Source organism: Trachemys scripta, chromosome 2 (genome assembly GCF_013100865.1).
Source record: "Trachemys scripta elegans isolate TJP31775 chromosome 2, CAS_Tse_1.0, whole genome shotgun sequence".
NCBI classification, from domain to species: domain Eukaryota; kingdom Metazoa; phylum Chordata; order Testudines; family Emydidae; genus Trachemys; species Trachemys scripta.
This window is the reverse complement of record NC_048299.1, coordinates 281,731,603-281,752,104: the sequence shown is the minus strand read 5'-3', so window position 1 is coordinate 281,752,104 and position 20,502 is coordinate 281,731,603. Positions and strand designations below refer to the sequence as shown.

Sequence of the window (20,502 nt, the reverse complement as noted above, 5' to 3'; positions counted from 1 at the left end):
AAAGATATTGAACAAAACCGGCCCCAGGACCGACCCTTGGGGCACTCCGCTTGAAACCGGCTGCCAACTAGACATGGAGCCATTGATCACTACCCGTTGAGCCCGACGATCTAGCCCGCTTCCTATCCACCTTACTGTCCATTCATCCAGCCCATACTTCTTTAACTTGGCGGCAAGAATACTGTGGGAGACCGTATCAAAAGCTTTGCTAAAGTCAAGGAATAACACATCCACTGCTTTCCCCTCATCTACAGAGCCAGTTATCTCATCATAGAAGGCAATTAGGTTAGTCAGGCACGACTTCCCTTTCGTGAATCCATGCTGACTGTTCCTGATCACTTTCCTCTCCTCTAAATGTTTCATAATTGATTCCTTGAGGACCTGCTCCATGATTTTTCCAGGGACTGAGGTGAGGCTGACTGGCCTGTAGTTCCCCGGATCCTCCTTCTTCCCTTTTTTAAAGATGGGCACTACATTAGCCTTTTTCCAGTCATCTGGGACCTCCCCCGATCTCCATGAGTTTTCAAAAATAATGGCTAATGGCTCTGCAATCTCATCCGCCAACTCCTTTAGCACCCTCGGATGCAGCGCATCCGGCCCCATGGACTTGTGCACGTCCAGTTTTTCTAAATAGTCCCGAACCACTTCTTTCTCCACAGAGGGCTGGTCACCTTCTCCCCATGCTGTACTGCCCAGTGCAGCAGTCTGGGAGCTGACCTTGTGCGTGAAGACAGAGGCAAAAAAATCATTGAGGACATTAGCTTTTTCCACATCCTCGGTCACTAGGTTGCCTCCCTCATTCAGTAGGGGGCCCACACTTTCCTTGATTTTCTTCTTCTTGCTAACATACCTGTAGAAACCCTTCTTGTTACTTTTAACATCTCTGCTAACTGCAACTCCAAGTGTGATTTGACCTCCCTGGTCATTTGTACAATCTTCCACTTCTTGTATGCTTCTTTTTTGCGTTTAAGATCAGCAAGGATTTCACCGTTAAGCCAAGCTGATCGCCTGCCATATTTACTATTCTTTCTACACATCGGGATGGTTTGTTCCTGCAACCTCAGTAAGGATTCTTTAAAATACAGCCAGCTCTCCTGGACCCCTTTGCCCTTCATGTTATTCTCCCAGGGGATCCTGCCCATCTGTTCCCTGAGGGAGTCGAAGTCTGCTTTTCTGAAGTCCAGGGTCCGTATTCTGCTGCTCTCCTTTCTTCCTTGTGTCAGGATCCTGAACTCGACCATCTCATGGTCACTGCCTCCCAGGTTCCCATCCACGTTTGCTTCCCCTACTAATTCTTCCCTGTTTGTGAGCAGCAGGTCAAGAAAAGCTCTGCCTCTAGTTGGTTCCTCCAGCACTTGCACCAGGAAATTGTCCCCTGCACTTTCCAAAAACTTCCTGGATTGTCTGTGCACCGCTGTATTGCTCTCCCAGCAGATATCAGGGTGATTAAAGTCTCCCATGAGAACCAGGGTCTGGTGGTCTATAGCAGACTCCAACCACGACATCACCCTTGTTGCTCACACTTCTCAACTTTATCCAGAGACTCTCAGGTTTTTCTGCAGTTTCCTACCGGAGCTCTGAGCAGTCATACTCCTCTCTTACATACAACGCAACTCCCCCACCTTTTCTGCTCTGCCTGTCCTTCCTGAACAGTTTATATCCATCCATGACAGTACTCCAGTCATGTGAGTTATCCCACCAAGTCTCTGTTGTTCCAATCGCACCATAGTTCACTCCCATCAGGGCCCGGTGGCTGAGCGGGAGCCAGGGTACTTGTGTGTCCCAGGAGACGGGGTTTCTCCCTAGCAGAGCCCCAGGCTGGGGGGTGCAGGCTGGGATCCCGCGGAGCCTGTGGAGGGGGTCGCTGGCTCCTGGATCTCTGCCAGTCTCTGACGCGGGCTCTTCTCCCCCAGGATTATGAGCTGCAGTTGGTGACGTACAAGGCCCAGGTGGAACCCGTGGCTTCCCCAGCCAAGAAACCCAAAGTGCAGTCTGCATCTGACAGCGTGATCCAGGAGGTGAGGGGGGCACGCCCGGCTCGGGGGGGCTCCCGGGAGCAGCAAGGGCCAGTGCAGGACAGAGCGTGGGCAGCTGGGTCTGTGGTGCTGTGGCAGCCTGGAGGAGCTGCCTCTGGACCTGGGCTGACGGCTGCAGCCCTCCTCTGGGTACGGCCTGGGGACTGGCACGGGTGGTGCACAAGGGGGCCAAGTCTGGGTCAGTCCCTGGTGTCTGATGCCAAGGAGCCCGTGGGAGGGGGTTGCACTGAGGACTCGTCTCCTGCCCTGCCTCGGATGCGCCTGCTGACCTGTGTTTCCTGGCTGCAGTACGTGGACCTGCGGACACAGTACAGCGAGCTGACCACTCTCACCAGCCAGTACATTAAGTTCATCAGCGAGACCCTGCGGCGGCTGGAGGAGGAGGAGGTAGGAGAGCGGGGGGCGGGGGCGTCCCAGGGCCTGGCGTGCATCTAGCTGCGTTGGTCTCGCTCCTTCCATAACAACAAGGAACATGGTCCCGCATCACTAACGCCCAGCCCAGGCCTCTAACCCTGTGCTGATCTGGTGGCTGGCTCTGGGTACAGCAAATTGATCCTCACCAAGGGCTCTGCTGCGTCAGCCCTGCCCCGGCGCTGGCCAGGGTCTGCAGGGCTCTGCTCGGTCGGCTGTTAGGAGGGCACTTCCCAGATACACTTAGTACAGTCAGCGTCTGTGTGAGCATGGAGCTCGTCCTGCCGCGGGTTCTCGGCTCCTCGTGTGTTCTCTGCTGTAACCTCTCTAATTCTTCATTTCCGCCCTGGGAAGAGGAGCCGCTGGGCCGGTGCTTTGTCTTGGGGGATGTTTGTGTTGGTTGGGATCTAATGGAGGGTAAAAAACCAGGATGACTCTGGGATTTCTGCACCAGGTACTCCCCTCTGCGCATGCCCCTCCTCAGCCTCCCTCTCTCCGCCTCACCACATGGCCACAAGCAGCCTGCTCCCAGCACCTGCTCACTGCACCTCCTGCCTCTCCTCTACCCCTGCAGGACCTGCCCCGGGCCCTTCTCCCGATCCACCGGGCCATCGGGATGGGGCAAATGGGGGAACTAATGGAGACCTCACTAGAGTCCAGGCAAACAGGGAGCCCAGCCCTTCCCGAGACGAGGGTGGAGCCTGAGCTCAGCAGGGCCCCCTGGCTCTGGAAGCACCAGGCTCTTGGTCAGAGCTTTGCAGGGTGCAGATGTCACCCTGCTCACCCTCAGCCCTCCGGATCAGCCCTGCTGCCGGGCAGAGCCCTGCGAGGTCACTGCTTCCCTTTCCCTCCCCCCGAGAGAGCCCCGGGGAGAACTGGCAGCTGTAAATCCGCTCCCGGATGTCCCTACTGCTGGAAAAGGCAGCGTTTGCCTGCGCCCTTGCAGGTCGCCTTCCCGCTCTACGCGGCCGGCTTGCCTGGGCTGTTGGGAGTGGGGCAGCCCCGGGTAGAACTCAAAGCTCTCTCCACAGACTGTTCTGTCCTGGTGAGGAAAGGGTTACCCTGTGCCTCTGTTGCCCTCTGCCGGTCTCCCTTCTCTCTCTGCTGCCCGTATCTCCCACGCTCTCTCCCCGCACTCCCGGCTCTGCAGCCCGACTGGGTTCCTCACTCGCCCCCGGGACGACTGTACTTTTCTGCAGCTGTTGCTTTTGTGCTGGGGCCTCCAGAGGGAGAAGGCTCCCCTTGTGGCTGCCAGGGGAAAGGCCTGCAGTGGGCATGGTGAAGGTGTGCAAGCCGCTAGCTTCCTGTCTTCATTTGCAGTGGGCTTTGCTCGTGCTCCATTGTTTGCTCCTGCTTTGTTGGTCACCCTGCTTCCCGCACAGCCGTCCTGCTTGCTGTGTCACGGTCTGTCACCCGCCTCCCCGCGCTGTACTAAGTGAGATATAGCAGTGCCGTGTCCCCTCTCTGTCTGCCATACGTCTTCCAGAAGCCAGCATTGCCACCTCTAGTCACGGGGAGAGCCGGGGGCTCCAGGCCATCCCCATGCCACATCCTCCACCCCCTGCCCCGGACCATCTCACCTTGGGCATGTGTGTGCTGCTGGTTCCATGTTTTTCGTTGTGATTTCGTCTTCTCCCTTTTGTTTTCTCTGCACTCTTCCCCCTCCAGAGAGCCGCGGAGAAGCTGAAGGAGCAGGAGAGGAAGCGGCTGGAGGAGGTGGAGGCCCAGCTGGAGAAGCAGAAGCAGCTGGCCGAGGCGCACGCCAAAGCCAAGGCGCAGGCTGAGAAGGAGGCGCAGGAGCTGCAGCGCCGCATGCACGAGGAGGTCTCCAAGAGGGAGGTGGTGGCTGTGGACGCCGAACAGCAGAAGCAGAACATCCAGCAGGAACTGATGCAGCTGAAGCAGAACTCGGACACCCAGATCAAATCCAAGGACAAGCTGATCGAGGAGGTGGAGTACAGCCGCAGGAAGGTGGAGGAGGAGATCCACATCATCCGCCTGCAGCTCGAGACCTCCGAGAAGCAGAAGTCCAGCGCGGAGACTGAGCTGCGGGAGCTGCGGGCCCGGGCCGAGGAGGCCGAGCGGCAGAAGAAGCTGGCCCAGGAGGAGGCCGAGCGCCTGCGCAAGCAGGTGAAGGATGAGACGCAGAAGAAGCGGGAGGCGGAGGAGGAGCTGAACCGCAAGGTACAGGCAGAGAAGAACGCGGCCCGGGAGAAACAGAAGGCGATGGAGGACCTGGAGAAGCTGCGCATGCAGGCGGAGGAGGCAGAGCGGAGGATGAAACAGGCTGAGCTGGAGAAGGAGCGGCAGATCCAGGTGGCTCAGGAAATGGCGCAGAAGAGCGCGGAGACCGAGCTGCACAGCAAGCGCCTGTCCTTCGCCGAGAAGACAGCCCAGCTGGAGATGTCCCTGAAGCAGGAGCACATCACAGTCACCCACCTGCAGGAGGAGGCAGAGCGCCTGAAGAAGCAGCAGCTGGAGGCCGAGAAATCCAGGGAGGAGGCCGAGAAGGAGCTGGAGAAGTGGCGGCAGAAGGCGAACGAGGCCCTGCGCCTCCGGCTGCAGGCAGAGGAGGTGGCGCACAAGAAGACCCTGGCTCAGGAGGAGGCTGAGAAGCAGAAGGAGGATGCGGAGAGGGAGGCCAGGAAGCGGGCGAAGATGGAGGAGTCTGCCCTGCGGCAGAAGGAGCTGGCTGAGGAGGAGTTGGAGAAGCAGAGGAAGCTGGCAGAGGGCACCGCCCAGCAGAAGTTCTCGGCTGAGCAGGAGTTGATCCGGCTGAAGGCGGAGATGGAGAACCGGGAGCAGCAACGCCTGCTGCTGGAGGAGGAGCTCTTCCGCCTGAAGAACGAGATCAGCGAGGCCATTCATAAGAGGAAGGAGGTGGAGGAGGAGCTGGCCAAGCTGCGTGCCGAGATGGAGATCCTCCTGCAGAGCAAGGCCAAGGCGGAGGAGGATTCCCGCTCCACCAGCGAGAAGTCCAAGCAGAAGCTGGAAGCCGAGGCCAGCAAGCTACGGGAGCTGGCCGAGGAGGCGGCTCGGCTGCGCGCGCTGTCGGAGGAGGCCAAGCGGCAGCGGCAGCTGGCCGAGGAGGAGGCGGCCCGGCAGCGAGCCGAGGCCGAGAGGATCCTGAAGGAGAAACTGGCCGCCATCAGTGAGGCCTCCCGGCTGAAGACAGAGGCAGAGATCGCCCTGAAGGAGAAGGAGGCGGAGAACGAGCGGCTGCGGCGGCTGGCGGAGGACGAGGCCTACCAGCGCAAGCTGCTGGAGGAGCAGGCCGCCCAGCACAAGCAAGACATCGAGGAGAAGATCGCCCTGCTGAAGAAGTCCTCTCACACCGAGCTGGAGCGGCAGAAGGGCCTTGTGGATGATACGCTGAAGCAGCGGCGCATCATCGAGGAGGAGATCCGCATCCTCAAGATCAACTTTGAGAAGGCGTCGGCGGGCAAGACGGACCTGGAGCTGGAGCTGAGCCGGATCAAGAGCAGCGCGGAGGAGATCCAGCGCAGCAAGGAGAAGGCCGAGCAGGAGGCTGAGAAGCAGCGGCAGCTGGCCCTGGAGGAGGAGAACCGCCGCAGGGAGGCCGAGGAGAAGGTGAAGAAGATCTTGGCTGCGGAGCAGGAAGCCGCCCGGCAGCGCAAGGTGGCCCTGGACGAGGTGGAGCGCCTGAAAGCCAAGGTGGAGGAGGCCAAGAGGCAGAAGGAGCTGGCGGAGAAGGAGTCGGAAAGGCAGATCCAGCTGGCCCAGGAAGCCGCTCAGAAGAGGATTCAGGCCGAGGAGAAGGCCCACCTGGCTACTGTGCAGCAGAAGGAGCAGGAGCTGCTGCAGACGCGGCGCCAGGAACAGAACATCCTGGACAAGCTGAGGGAAGAGGCCGAGAAGGCCAAGAAAGCGGCGGAGGAGGCAGAGTTTGCTCGTGTCAAGGCTGAGCAGGATGCGGCCCTGTCCCGGCAGCAGGTGGAGGAGGCGGAGCGTCTGAAGCAGCGAGCTGAGGAGGAGGCGCAGGCCAAAGCCCGAGCCCAGGAGGACGCGGAGAAGCTCCGGAAGGAGGCCGAGCTGGAGGCGGCGAAGCGGGCCCAAGCCGAGCAGGCAGCTCTGAAGCAAAAGCAGCTGGCTGACGCCGACATGGAGAAGCACAAGAAGTTTGCGGAGCAGACGCTGAGGCAGAAGGCCCAGGTGGAGCAGGAGCTGACCAAGGTCAAGCTGCAGCTGGAGGAGACGGACCACCAGAAGAGTATCCTGGACGAGGAGCTGCAGCGGCTGAAGGAGGAGGTGACGGACGCCATGAGGCAGAAGGCCCAGGTGGAGGAAGAGCTCTTCAAGGTGAAGATCCAGATGGAGGAGCTGATCAAACTGAAGACCCGGATCGAGGAGGAGAACAAGGTGCTGATCCTGAAGGACAAGGACAACACGCAGAAGTTCCTGGTGGAGGAGGCCGAGAAGATGAAGCTCGTGGCGGAGGAGGCTGCTCGCCTGAGCGTGGAGGCGCAGGAGGCCGCCCGCATGCGGAAGCTGGCGGAGGACGACCTGGCGCAGCAGCGGGCGCTGGCGGAGAAGATGCTGAAGGAGAAGATGCAGGCCGTGCAGGAGGCCACGCGGCTGAAGGCGGAGGCCGAGATGCTGCAGAGGCAGAAGGACCTAGCACAGGAGCACGCCAAGAAGCTCCAGGAGGACAAAGAGCAGATGCAGCAGCGCCTGACTGAGGAGACCGAGGGCTTCCAGAAACTCCTGGAGGTTGAGCGCAAGCGGCAGCTGGAGATCATGGCCGAGGCCGAGCGCCTCAAGCTGCATGTGACCGAGATGAGCATGGCCCAGGCCAAGGCCGAGGAGGACGCGAAGCGGTTCAAGAAGCAGGCGGAGGAGATCAGCGAGAAGCTGCACAAGACGGAGCTGACCACCCAGGAGAAGATGACGCTGGTCCACACGCTGGAGATCCAGAGGCAGCAGAGCGACAGGGACGCGGAGAATCTGAAGAGAGCGATCGCTGAGCTGGAGAGGGAGAAGGAGAAGCTGAAGCGGGAGGCGGAGCTGCTGCAGCAGAGATCAGAAGAGGTATTGATTTTCCTGTTCCCCCTCGCTGTCATGTTCATGCTGGGGGACACCCTTCCCTTAGTGTCCTCCCCACGCAGAACGGCAGCCTTGGGACAGCCAGCGCGGAGCTCCTCTGCTCGGACAGCTGACTGCCCCCACAAAATGCCAGCCAGGGTCCACAGTTCCCTTAGTACCCGACAACCCTCCATCCCCCACCTGGGCTGTCTGCAGACTGGTCTCAGCCCAGCCCCCAGGGTAGTTACGGGTGCAGTGTCCGAGGGGACACGGGCACAAACAAGGGGAGGATTTTCAAAAGCACCTCCATGGTGTAGCAGCACAAATGCCATCGGCTCTCGGGGGACTCGTGCTCCCGGGTCACTGGAGTGCTCTAGAAAACCTCACCCAAGGGGCCAAGTCTCTGCTCCACAGACCCAGCACTGCAGCCTTGCTCCTGCAGTTCCCGTGAGCACACGCACACAGCTCACATGCGTGTGCACTGCTAAGGCTCCAGCTACAGTGTGACCTGTAATCAACCCGGGCGTGTATTTGAGCAGCTTTGCCTCACGCCCCCAACAGAGGTTGCTCATCTGTTATTGGGGTGGGCAGAGTCCATCCTCCATGCACATGTTGTGCCGTTCTCCTGGAGGCACAGCGTGTCCATTCCCTTAGCGCCAGGCACAGACGGTGACTCTAAGGTCCTTGGCCATTATGGACATGGACCCTGCTCCTTGGGATGCACAACGGGGCAGGACTAGCTTTCTTGACCCCGACAGAAAAACAGTGTCCCTCTCCTGCTTCTTTAATCCCGTCGAGCGTGCAGTATTGCCCAAACTCCTCCTCCTCTTCCCACCCCACCCCGTTAACACTAATGCACCGCAGGGGGCCGGCCCATGTACCTGCTAACATAAGCCCAAGGTACTAGCCTGTAATACAACTTGCTGCTATACCCCAAGCCTTCTCCTGCTAGCACCCTCCCACGAATGGTTGTCCCTATCTGCACCAGGTTTTTGTGCTCTCTGTTTGGGGTTAAGTGGGCTTTGGTCTAAGAGATGTTCCTTTGTTTCCCTGCTCCAGATCCAGACGGCTCAGCAGGAACAGCTCCGTCAGGAGACTCAGATACTCCAGCAGAGCTTCTTAACGGAGAAGGATAGCCTGCTTCAGAAAGAGAGGTTCATTGAGGAAGAGAAAGCTAAGTTGGAGAAACTCTTCAAAGATGAGATGAACAAAGCAGAGAACCTGAAGGCAGAGCAGGAGCGGCAGCAGAAGCAGATGGAGCAGGAGAAACAGCAGCTGAAGGCCACCTTGGACGATGCAAAGAAGAAGCAGAAAGAGGCGGAGAAAAATGTCCAGCGTCAGCAGGAGGAGCTACAGCAGCTGGAAAAGCAGCGGCAGCAGCAAGAGAAACTCCTTGCCGAGGAAAACCAGAAGCTAAGGGAGAAACTGGCACAGCTGCAAGAGGAACATAGGGCTGCGCTGGCCCAGACCCGAGAGATTATGATCCAAACAGACGACATTCCCGAGGATGCAGTGATTTTGCCGACCCAGCTGACTCCGACCAAAGCGGTGCCCAATGGCAGAGACGCCGTGGATGGCCTGGCTCAGAACGGGGAGCCGGAGTTTGCGTTTGATGGCATCCGGCAGAAGGTGTCTGCAGAGAAGCTGGTTGAGGCCGGCATCCTGGGCAAAGAGATCTTAGACAAGTTGGTGAAAGGGACGGTGACTGTGACCGAGCTCGCGCAGAGAGATGACCTCAGGAAATACCTGCAGGGCCGGAGCAGCATCGCTGGCTTGCTCATTAAACCCACCAACGAGAAGATGAGCATCTACAAGGCCATGAAGAAACAGCTGCTGAGCCCAGGCACGGCACTCATCCTCCTGGAAGCACAAGCTGCCTCTGGCTTCATAATTGACCCAGTGAGAAACAAGAGGCTCTCTGTAAACGAGGCTGTGAAAGAAGGAGTAATTGGACCAGAGCTGCACAATAAAATGCTGTCTGCCGAGAGGGCGGTGACTGGGTACAGAGACCCCTACACCGGAGACAGGATCTCCCTCTTCCAAGCCATGACAAAAGACCTCATTGTCCAAGACCATGGCATCCGCCTGCTGGAGGCCCAGATCGCCACCGGCGGCATCATCGACCCCGTGCACAGTCACCGCCTGCCTTTGGAAGTGGCCTACAAGCGGGGCTACTTCGACGAAGAGATGAACCAGACCCTGTCAGACCCCACAGACGACACCAAGGGCTTCTTCGACCCCAACACGCATGAGAACCTCACCTACCTGCAGCTGATGGAGAGATGCGTGACTGACCCTGAGACTGGACTCTTCCTCTTGCCGCTCACCGACAGAGCAGCCAAAGGAGGGGACCTGGCCTACACGGATCAAGAGGCCAAAGATGTTTTCAAGAAGGCCACGGTGTCTGCCCCCTTCGGCACGTTCAAAGGAAAGACCGTGACCATCTGGGAGATCATCAACTCGGAATACTTTACCGAGGAGCAGAGGCGAGACCTGCTCCGGCAGTACAAGACTGGCAAGATCACCGTGGAGAAGATCATCAAGATCGTCATCACCGTAATGGAAGAGAGTGAGAAGAAGAGCCAGCTGTGCTTTGAAGGGCTCCGCGCGGCTGTCCCTGCCGCCGAGCTGCTGGAGAGCAAAATCATTGACAAAGATCTCTACAACCAGCTGCACCAGGGCAAGAAGTCTGTGAAGGACGTGGCTGATGCAGACGCCGTAAAGAGGTATCTGAAGGGCACCGACACCATTGCTGGCGTCCTGGTGGAGTCGACGGGGCAGAAGTTCGCGCTCTATGACGCCCTGAAGAAAAACCTGTTGAAGCCAGAAGCTGCCCTGCCGCTGCTGGAGGCCCAGGCAGGCACGGGGTACATCATCGATCCCGTTCGGAACGAGACGCTCTCGGTGGACGAGGCCGTGAGAGCTGGAACTGTCGGGCCAGAGTTCCATGAGAAGCTGCTGTCTGCAGAGAAGGCTGTGACTGGCTACAAAGACCCATACACCGGGCAGACTGTCTCCCTGTTCCAAGCCCTTAGGAAAGGCCTGATCCCCAGTGACACCGGGCTTCGCCTGCTGGACGTCCAGCTGGCCACCGGTGGCATAGTTGATCCTGTGAACAGCCACCGCCTGCCGCTCGATGTTGCCTGTAAGCGGGGCTACTTCGACGAGGAGACAAGCAAGGCCCTATCCACTCCCAGCGACGACACCAAGGCCTTCTACGACCCCAACACTCAGGAGAATCTCACCTACGCCCAGCTGCAGAAGAAATGCCAACTGGACAAGCAGACCGGCCTCTCCCTGCTGCCCCTCTCAGACCAGGCCATCCGGTCACAGCAAGAGGAGGTCTACACTGACAGCCAGGCGAAGGAGTCCCTGGACAAGGCCACCCTGGAGGTGCCAGCTGGCAGCCTGAAGGGCAGGACAGTGACAATCTGGGAGCTGATCCACTCTGAGTATTTCACCGAGGAGCAAAGGAGGGAGCTGCTGCGACAGTACAAGACCGGCAAGGTCACCATTGAGAAGATCATCAAGATAATGATCACCATCATCGAGGAAACGGAGACCAAGAAGCAGGAGAAGCTGATGTTCAGCGGCCTCCGAGCACCTGTGCCTGCTAGCGAGCTGCTGGAGTCTAGAGTCCTTAGCAAGGCCCAGTACGAGCAGCTCAAGGAAGGCAAGAAGACGGTGAAAGACCTCTCTGAGACGGACTCAGTGAAGAGGTTCCTGCGGGGCAGCGACTGCATCGCTGGCATCTACGTGGAAGACACGAAGGAGAAACTGAACCTCTACGAGGCCATGAAGAGAAACCAGCTGAGGCCAAGCACTGCTGTCACCCTGTTGGAAGCTCAGGCAGCCAGTGGGTTCATGGTCGACCCCGAAAGGAACCAAAAGCTGTGTGTCAATGAGGCTGTGAAAGCCGGTCTCGTTGGGCCGGAGCTCCATGAGAAGCTGCTCTCCGCGGAGAAGGCCGTCACTGGGTATAAGGACCCCTACTCCGGGAACACCATCTCCCTCTTCGAAGCCATGAAGAAGGGGCTGATCCTCAAGGAGCACGGCATCCGCCTGCTGGAGGCCCAGGTCGCTACCGGCGGCATCATCGACCCTGTACACAGTCACCGCCTCCCCGTGGAGGTGGCTTACAAGCGGGGCTACTTCGACCAAGAGATGAACCGGATCCTCTCTGACCCCAGCGACGACACCAAGGGCTTCTTCGACCCCAACACACAGGAGAACCTCACCTACCTGCAGCTAAAGGAGAGGTGCATCGAGGACCCCGAGACCGGCCTGTACCTCCTGCCCCTGAAGCAGCCGGAGAAGCCCACCATGGTGGAAACGACCCATGTGTACACGGAGGCAGAGACCCGGAAAGCATTTGAGGAAACACAGGTCAGCATCCCTGTGGGCAGCATGGCCGGTTCCTCCATGTCCCTGTGGGAGATCATGCAGTCAGACCTCATCCCCGAGGAGCAGCGGAAGCGGCTGATGGAGGAGTTCCGCTCCGGCCAGGTGACCAAGGAGCGCATGATCATCATCATCATTGAGATCATCGAGAAGACAGAGATCGTCCGGCAGCAGGACCTGACCTCCTACGACTTTGTCCGGCGCCGGATCACTGCCGACGACCTCTATGAGGCCAGGATCATCTCCCTGGAGATATACAACCTGCTGAAGCAGGGCTCCAAGACCATCCGAGAGATCCTGGAGATAGAGACCGTCTGGAAATACCTGTACGGAACCGGCTGCATAGCTGGCATCTACATCCCCTCCACCAAGCAGAAGCTCAGTGTCTATCAGGCCCTGAAGAAAGGACTGATCAGCCCTGAGGTAGCCCGCTCCCTGCTGGAGGCCCAGGCTGCCACTGGCTTCATGATCGACCCCATAAAGAACGAGATGCTGACGGTAGACGAAGCTGTCAGGAAAGGAGTGGTGGGGCCGGAAATCCACGACCGGCTGCTGTCTGCAGAGAGAGCCGTGACCGGCTACAGGGACCCGTACAGCGAGCAGAAGATCTCGCTCTTCCAGGCCATGAAGAAGGATCTGATCCCCGCCGAGGAAGCCCTCCGGCTGCTGGACGCTCAGCTAGCCACTGGTGGCATCATCGACCCGTTCCTGGGGTTCCACCTGCCCCTGGAGATCGCCTATCAGCGTGGCTTCTTCAGCAAGGAGACTTGCGACAGGCTGTCGGAGCCCAGCGAGGTCCGGAGCTACGTGGACCCCTCCACGGACGAGAAGCTCAGCTACCTACAGCTCCTCAAGCGGTGCCGGAAGGACGAGAACAACGGCCAGCTGCTGCTGCCCCTGTGTGACACGAGGAAGCTGACCTTCCGGGGCCTGAGGAAGCAGATCAGCGTGGAGGAGCTGGTGCGGTCCCAGGTCATGGACGAAGCGACCGCCCAGCGCCTCCAAGAGGGCTTAACCTCCATCGAAGAAGTCTCCAAAAACCTGCAGAAGTTCCTGGAGGGCACCAGCTGCATCGCTGGTGTCTTCGTGGACTCCACCAAGGAGCGGCTCTCCGTGTACCAAGCCATGAAGAAAGGCATCATCCGGCCTGGCACAGCGTTTGAGCTGCTGGAGGCCCAGGCAGCCACTGGGTACGTGATTGACCCCATCAAGGGCCTCAAACTGACGGTGGAGGAGGCGGTGCGGATGGGCATCGTGGGCCCAGAGTTCAAGGACAAGCTCATTTCGGCAGAGAGGGCGGTGATCGGTTACAAAGACCCCTACTCGGGCAAACTGATCTCCCTCTTCCAGGCCATGAAGAAGGGCCTGATCCTGAAAGATCATGGGATCCGTTTGCTAGAGGCCCAGATCGCCACAGGAGGCATTATCGATCCAGAGGAAAGCCATCGCCTGCCCGTGGAGATGGCCTACAAGCGGGGCCTGTTCGACGAGGAAATGAACGAGATCCTCCTGGACCCCAGCGATGACACCAAGGGCTTCTTTGATCCCAACACCGAGGAGAACCTGACCTACCTGCAGCTCATGGAGCGGTGCATCACCGACCCGGAGACCGGGCTGTGCCTGCTCCCTCTGAAGGAGAAGAAGCGGGAGAGAAAGACCTCGTCCAAGTCGTCTGTCCGCAAGCGCAGAGTGGTGATCGTCGACCCAGAGACAGGGAAGGAGATGTCAGTTTATGAAGCCTATCGCAAAGGCCTCATTGACCACCAGACCTACCTGGAGCTCTCCGAGCAAGAGTGTGAGTGGGAAGAGATCACCATCTCCTCCTCCGACGGGGTGGTCAAGTCCATGATCATCGACAGGAGGTCCGGGCGACAGTATGACATCGACGAAGCGATTGCAAAGGGCCTGATTGATCAGTCTGCCCTGGACCAGTATCGTTCCGGCACCCTGTCCATCACCGAGTTCGCAGACATGCTCTCTGGAAACGTGAGCGGCTTCCGATCGAGATCTTCTTCTGTTGGGTCCTCTTCCTCCTACCCCATAAGCCCATCCCCTGCCAGAGCTCAGCTGACATCCTGGAGTGACCCTGCTGAGGAGACAGGTCCGATTGCCGGGATCCTGGACACGGACACCCTGGAGAAAGTGTCCATCACGGAGGCCATGCACCGCAATCTCGTAGACAACATCACCGGACAGAGGCTGCTGGAGTCCCAGGCCTGCACCGGAGGCATCATCGACCCCAGCACTGGGGAGAAATTCTCTGTTGCTGATGCAGTCAACAAGGGCCTGGTTGACAAAATCATGGTGGACAGGATCAACCTCGCTCAGAAGGCCTTCTATGGCTTTGAGGATCCAAGAACCAAGACGAAAATGTCGGCCGCCCAAGCCTTAAAGAAGGGCTGGCTGTACTACGAAGCCGGCCAGCGGTTCCTGGAGGTCCAGTACTTGACGGGTGGGCTGATCGAGCCCGACGTGCCAGGCCGGGTCTCGCTTGATGACGCGCTGCAGAAAGGCACAATCGACACGCGCACCGCCCAAAAGCTGCGGGATGTGAACACCTACTCCAAGTATCTCACCTGCCCCAAAACGAAACTGAAGATCTCCTACAAGGATGCAATGGACAGAAGCATGGTGGAGGAGGGAACAGGCCTGCGCCTGCTGGAAGCTTCCTCCCAGTCCAGCAAAGGATACTACAGCCCCTACAACGTCAGTGGCTCTGGCTCCACCTCTGGCTCTCGATCGGGCTCCCGAACAGGATCTAGATCAGGCTCCAGGCGAGGGAGCGTTGATGCCACCGGCTCCGGCTTCTCCATGACCTTCTCTTCCTCCTCCTACTCTTCCTCCAGCTACGGACGCAGATACACATCAGGTCCCCAGAGCGACGTGGACGCCGCTGAACTCACACTCGCCTTGTCCAGCCTCTCCGGGAGCTGCGGATGGGAAGCAAACAGGAAGCTCCCAGAACTGCAGAGGTCTCAGCTGACGGTGGCATAAAGTCCCCTCCCTGCCTGCCCCAGCCCCCCAAGACACCGAGGAGCTTTCCCGTTGCTCCTGCTCTGCATGTGGTAAAGCTGCTGGCTAATCATCCGAGGATTACTTTTAAACCCCAATTTTCTTCCAAAGCAGTGCCTAAAGTTTAACCAAAAAGACGAGACTAATATATATTAATATATATGATTGTTGGGACAGTATTTGTATATTTAGCGACGAGAGAGAGAGAGAACACACTACCCTCCAGCTCAGTAGCCCCGGAGCCTGCTTCCGTTCGTACCATCTGCAGAGTAGACAAACCAGCCGCCGCCGAGCCGCCCCCCAGCCCGGCGGAACCTGCCGACAGTTTTGCATTTTTGATCCTAACCAGCTAGTGACTTTTTTTATTAACTCTGCCAGCTTCATCCCCAGCCATCCCCAGAGGAGGAGAGGATACTGTCCCCAGCGCCTAGACCGGCTGCTTCTGCCAGCTGCCCTCCCCTCTTCCCGTGAAAAGAGACTGTGACCTTGGACTGACCACGCTGTCCCTCTCAGTGCTTTGGCCCAGGACAGAACCTCTGCACACCAGCTCTGGAGCCGTTGCCTGGATCCTTTCGGCTGGCCTTTGGCAGGGCGGGGGAGGAGGCTGCTGTCTGCTCCCTGCCTCCTCCCAAGAGCTCCTCAGCCTACCTCCCAGAACCTCCCCCAGCCACTGTGGACTCAGCCCTCCGACTGTAAGTGCATGCTGGGGTTGTGTCTATGCCTTCACAGAGCCTGCTGCCATGGGATGGATCTGCCTGCCTCTCTGCTCCACAGCTTCACCCCCAAGAGGTTTTATTTTGCATCTGCGCCTCCTCCTCCAGCCTGCTTGTTCACTCTGACGCATTCCATCGTGCTTTGCTTTTCCAGCCCAAATAACCGGGGGACGCTTACATTGCCGTGTGCTGCTGTTAGCCGGTGGCGATGTCTGCATGTGTGTGTCTGTCTGTCTGTCTCTCTCTCCGTGTATCTGGGAAGTGCCCTGTACAAGGTTGATTTCTTAGCCTGAATCATTAGACCAATGAATCGACAGGTATTTATCAGAACCCCTCTGCCAGCCTGGCAGCACAGGCTGACCCAGCGCCTTGACAAACCGGCCCCAGTCTCGGTGCACACGTGCACGCACGCAGGGTTTCTGCGCGGTCATAGCCTATCCGGGGTGGAGGGGACCCCAGGAGGTATCTAGTCGTGCCACTGCGCTGGAAGCCTGCCAGACACACCCCTCCCCCTTTGCTAAACGGGGTTCTTGGATCCAAAGCAAAAGCTTTGGTAGCAGCTGCAGGTTTCGAGGTCTGCCTTGCTCGGGGGCTCGTAGTCCCGCACGCGGCGTGGAGGTGCTGCTGTTCAAACTCCGGTTCTTACTTCCCTTTCTCACCTCGATTTCTTTCCCTCTTCGTTTCTCTCCTGTGTTTTCCCACCCGTAACGATGCTCTCTCTCTCTGTCAGACATCTTTTTCCAGTCCCACCAAAGAAGTCCCCTTGCCACTGGGAGAATTCCTTAGCTGGGTCTCTGACGTTAGCAAGTCCTGGATCAGTTCCCGGGGAGCCCCGGACTCAGCAGCTCCTCGGCTGTACTCCTCCACACAGGTAACGCCAACCTCTTTTGAGTCTCTGCGTTCGGGGACGGGGCTTTCTGCACATCTAGGGCTGGCTGGGCTCACCTGGCAGTTGTGCTCCCCAGACTTCGGAGCACTGGAGTGTCGACATGCATTGGGGCTGGTTCCATGCGAACTAGCTGGGAGCTGTGCTTGGCTCTCAGGAGGGCTTGGGGTAAAAGAACCTACAATTACACACGGAATCGGTTCTGAGCACCTGCAGCTCCCGTTGTCTGCAGTGATGTGAGCTGTCGGTCGTGTTACTGGTCAGTGCCTCACGGCGTCAGGGATCTTTTATGTAGTCTATCTTCGGCACGACCTCCTGAAGGGGCTAACGGAGAGAGGGTGCTAGCTTGCTGCGGGAGGGCGAGAGATGTGGACAGATGGGGTTTGGGTGACAGAATCTGTGCAGTTGCTTGGCTCTGTTTGATGGCGTCATCTCATGAGCGAATCCTCCCATCTCATCCCACCCTTTCTTTATTTTGTTCACTTTATTGTAGTGTTGCTGGATGTCCATTCCAACTCCCTGCTGCCGAGGAGCCCGCACCCCAGTGTTGGGGGGAAGTGGGACAGCACTGAGACGCCCCCTCCCTTTGCACTGGTCCAATGGGCCTGGTCAGAGACTCTGAGGGGCAGCACCCCTCCAGGTGGCCCGTGCAAAGCCATTGGAGCTGCTGGAGCTGTCCTTCCCCGCGCTGCACTGGGAGCTGATCCTGGGGCGCGACTGGGGGCTGCTCTGGAGAACTGCAGCCCGGCAGAGATGGCAGAGGAATGCTGGGAGGAGGGTGTCCATGCTAGCGCGTTGCTGCCTGCTCACGCATGCATGTGTCCTCATGCAGGAACTGCACGGCGACCCCCCGTCTGTCTCGCCCGCTCCCCTTCTCAGCAGCCCCCCAGGGCTGAATGGTGCTCCGCCCTCTGTCTGCAGCAATAAGAGCCGTGAAGGCACCCTGGGGATCAGCCCTGGCTTGTGGTGTAATTGGGGCTCCCCCTCGGGCCAGCCCTGGCTTCTAGGGCCTTCAGCTCCAGTTCCCCAGACAAGGGCACCTGACTCCTTGCACTTGTATGGCCTTTGCCCTCCCGCATCACCAGCAGTGGGCAAAGAAGGGCATGTGCCGTGGTCCAGCAGCGACCCCTCGCGCGTGTGGATCCAAACGCATTTCTCCTCCTCCTCCTCCCGCCGCCCGCTCTCATTGGCTACATGTAAATCAAGTCATGTTATCCCTCAGCATTTGTCACGATATTATTCTCATTATCCAGATTTTGCTTTTGCATGATGTACTAACATGGGCGATTGTGTAACATATTCCAGCCTGAGCCGGGGCGCCCGGTCCCAGCTCCCTCCCTTGGGACGCTGGGCTCCCCAGGCTCCCGCTTGTTTCTGTGCAGGGCAGCAGGGGCTGATTAACAAGCCAAATGCATCTCTCTTTTTGGGGGGCAAAACACTAAAACCTGACCTGTATATACCGTGAAGTGTTTGTAAAACATGCAGTATGGACCCAGGCCCTCTCTGCAGGGAGGGCAGTAAAGGAGATTATCCGAAACCAGCCAGCAGCTCTGCGTGGTCTGTTCACAGCGTTCTCGCTCTTGTGCCCAGGGGTTCCACCGCCCTGGCCTCGCCGGAACCCCTCCAAGGCAGAGCCCCAGCCAGCGCCGTCTGCTTCCACTCCCCTGGCCTCCCAAACGTGGTTATACCCGAGCCTGGAGCAGGGTTCGTCCCAAAGCCCTCTCTGATCCTCCTATGGATCCCAGCACTGCAGGAGTGGAGAACCTCCCAATTCTCACCCACCCCCGGGAGGCAGGGCAGAGCTGTTCTCCCATGGGACAGCTGGGAACCGCGCCACGGAGGCTAAGTACCTGGGCCAAGAGCACGCGGAGTCTGTGTATTCCCTGCAGAATATAGGTTCTTCTACAGAGGATGGGACAGAAACGGGGGGGGAGGAAGGATTTCTGCAGTGGGGAGAAACCCAGATGTTTCCCCTGCTGCAATGTTTCCTATTGCCTGCCTCATTCTGGCTGCAGGCCCTTGTGCGTATTGGATTCTGGGGGTACGGCCTGGTTTCCTGGGACATGGCTGAGGTGCAGAAAGCAAACTCCGCTAATAACGCTGGTGCCCTGAAGGGCTGCTCTTTTCCTCCATCGCTGGAGCATGGGCTGGTCCCTCCTTGGTGCACAGGGGCTCACACTTTCCTGGGCGGAGTGGAAAACACACGTGTGGTAACTAGACAGAGCTGGTCTGTGCCGTTGGTGCTCGCCCTGCAGGGGCTGGGTTCTGGGCAGTAGCCATGGGAACAGGAGTGCGGAGAGGTACAGGAATACGACATGCTCTTTAGAAGAGATCCAGGCAGGAGCTAAAATGGAGGCTGCAGCAAAGACAGAGAATTCAGGCATCAGTCGTACCTTGTCAGTCCCTTCCTCTTTCCAAAGCGAGTGAGGACACTGCAGGCCCTGCTCCCTCACTAAATCCTTCTCTTCGCGCCGGGCACCCGCCTGCAGCCCAGGCAGGACCGGGGGCAACAAGGTGAGGGGCAGCTGGGTAATGGCCAAGCAAAGCTCTCAGCTGTGTGACGCCCATGGGGCCTGAAACGTGGGGCCACCCCCTTCAGCAGCAGCAGCGGGATGTTTTCAACAGTGTCTGCAAGAACCAACTCCTGCAGCATCACCTCCTCCCGACCTGGCCAGCACGAGCAGGCCTGCTCCCCTCAGCCCTCCGGCCCAAGGGAAGACCAGGTTCTTTTCTGCATCCTGGCCGGGGGCAGCAGCTTGGATGCTCGTTGTATGTTGTGTGTCTTCAGTTCAAAGCGGAGTCCCTCCCTGTAACAGGATGAACCAAAGCTGCTCTCTGACCTAGCTGCTGGTCGCCTGTGCTGTTCTGGGCCTGCCGTCAGGCCGGAGCCCCAGCCTTCGCCACGATGGTGAGGGGTGCCGGGGAAAAGCTTTGAGGTAAGAGATGGGACGTGGCCTCAGGCCTGTGTCCCATGGAGCGGCTGGGCAGAGAGTGAGCGAGCTGGGAGCAGGGCTCCCAGGCGTGGGTCGGCCCTGTTCCAGCTGGGGCGGCAGTGCACACGGGCCGCCCAGCCAGCCCCCAGGCTGCACCCCGGGGAAGCCACACTGCACTGTATCTTCTCCTCAGGCCTTAATCCACCCACGCCCAGCTGCCGAGAAACCTCGCAGGGCTAAAGTCCCCACAGCAACCCCTTGGGGGCCGAAGGACAAACCTTCAGGGCCCTATTGTACCTTCCCCATCTGCCCCTCACCCGAGAATCCCCTCGGCTTGGGCCTGGGGGAGGGGGCGTTGGGCCCACAGTTCCCCCAACTCCAGGCCCCCTCTGAGCTCCCCTCAGCATCAGCCCACCCACAGCAGCCCTCTGGGCGAAGCCCCCTTTCCCTCCCTGGCCCTTCAGGGCCATCTCCCTGGGGACCCCCCACGCCTCAGGCCAGCTCCACACCAGGAACTGCTGGGGCCAAACTCCCCCTCCAACCTCCCCCCAGTCTCATCACATCCAAGACCTACTGCCCCCCCGCACATACACAGAGAAACCCCTTGGGCCCAATCCCCCCCCCCCAAAACCCCTCATGGCCAAACTGTGAACATAGGAGCGGCCACCCTGGGTCAGAGCAAAGGTCCATCTAGCCCAGTATCCTGTCTGCCGACAGTGGCCAGTGCCAGGGGCCCCAGAGGGAATGAACAGAACAGGGAATCATCAAGTGATCCATCCCCTGTCGCCCATTCCCAGCTCCTGGCAAACAGGCCCAATCCTTCCCCCACACTCCCTAACTCTCTGAGGGCCACACTCCACCCCTTGTCCACAGAGACCCCCTAGTGCCCAACTCTCCCCCACATCCCCTCAGGGTCACCCCCACCCCCGATTCCCCTCAGGGCCAAACGCCACCTCCCCATGCAGAGAAACCCCTAAAGCCTAGAGCCGCCCCCGAGCCATTTCCCCCCGCGACGGTCTTCACAGCCACCCCCAGACATTAATCCACGGGAGGGCTCCGGTGCTGAA

General features: G+C 58.9%; 1 protein-coding gene across 1 annotated transcript in view; it reads left to right on the top strand.

Annotated features, from left to right (window-relative positions):
* The window catches only part of PLEC (plectin), a 146,049-nt gene extending 129,564 nt beyond the window's left edge, over positions 1–16,485 (top strand). Inside the window, exons 30-34 of the mRNA XM_034759608.1 lie at positions 1,759–2,018; positions 2,325–2,423; positions 4,116–7,496; positions 8,550–15,595; positions 16,347–16,485. Coding sequence (XP_034615499.1) covers positions 1,759–2,018; positions 2,325–2,423; positions 4,116–7,496; positions 8,550–14,885 — 10,076 coding nt within the window. The 3' untranslated portion in view covers positions 14,886–15,595; positions 16,347–16,485. The remainder of the gene's footprint in view (positions 1–1,758; positions 2,019–2,324; positions 2,424–4,115; positions 7,497–8,549; positions 15,596–16,346) is intronic.
* Positions 16,486–20,502: the final 4,017 nt, after the last annotated feature.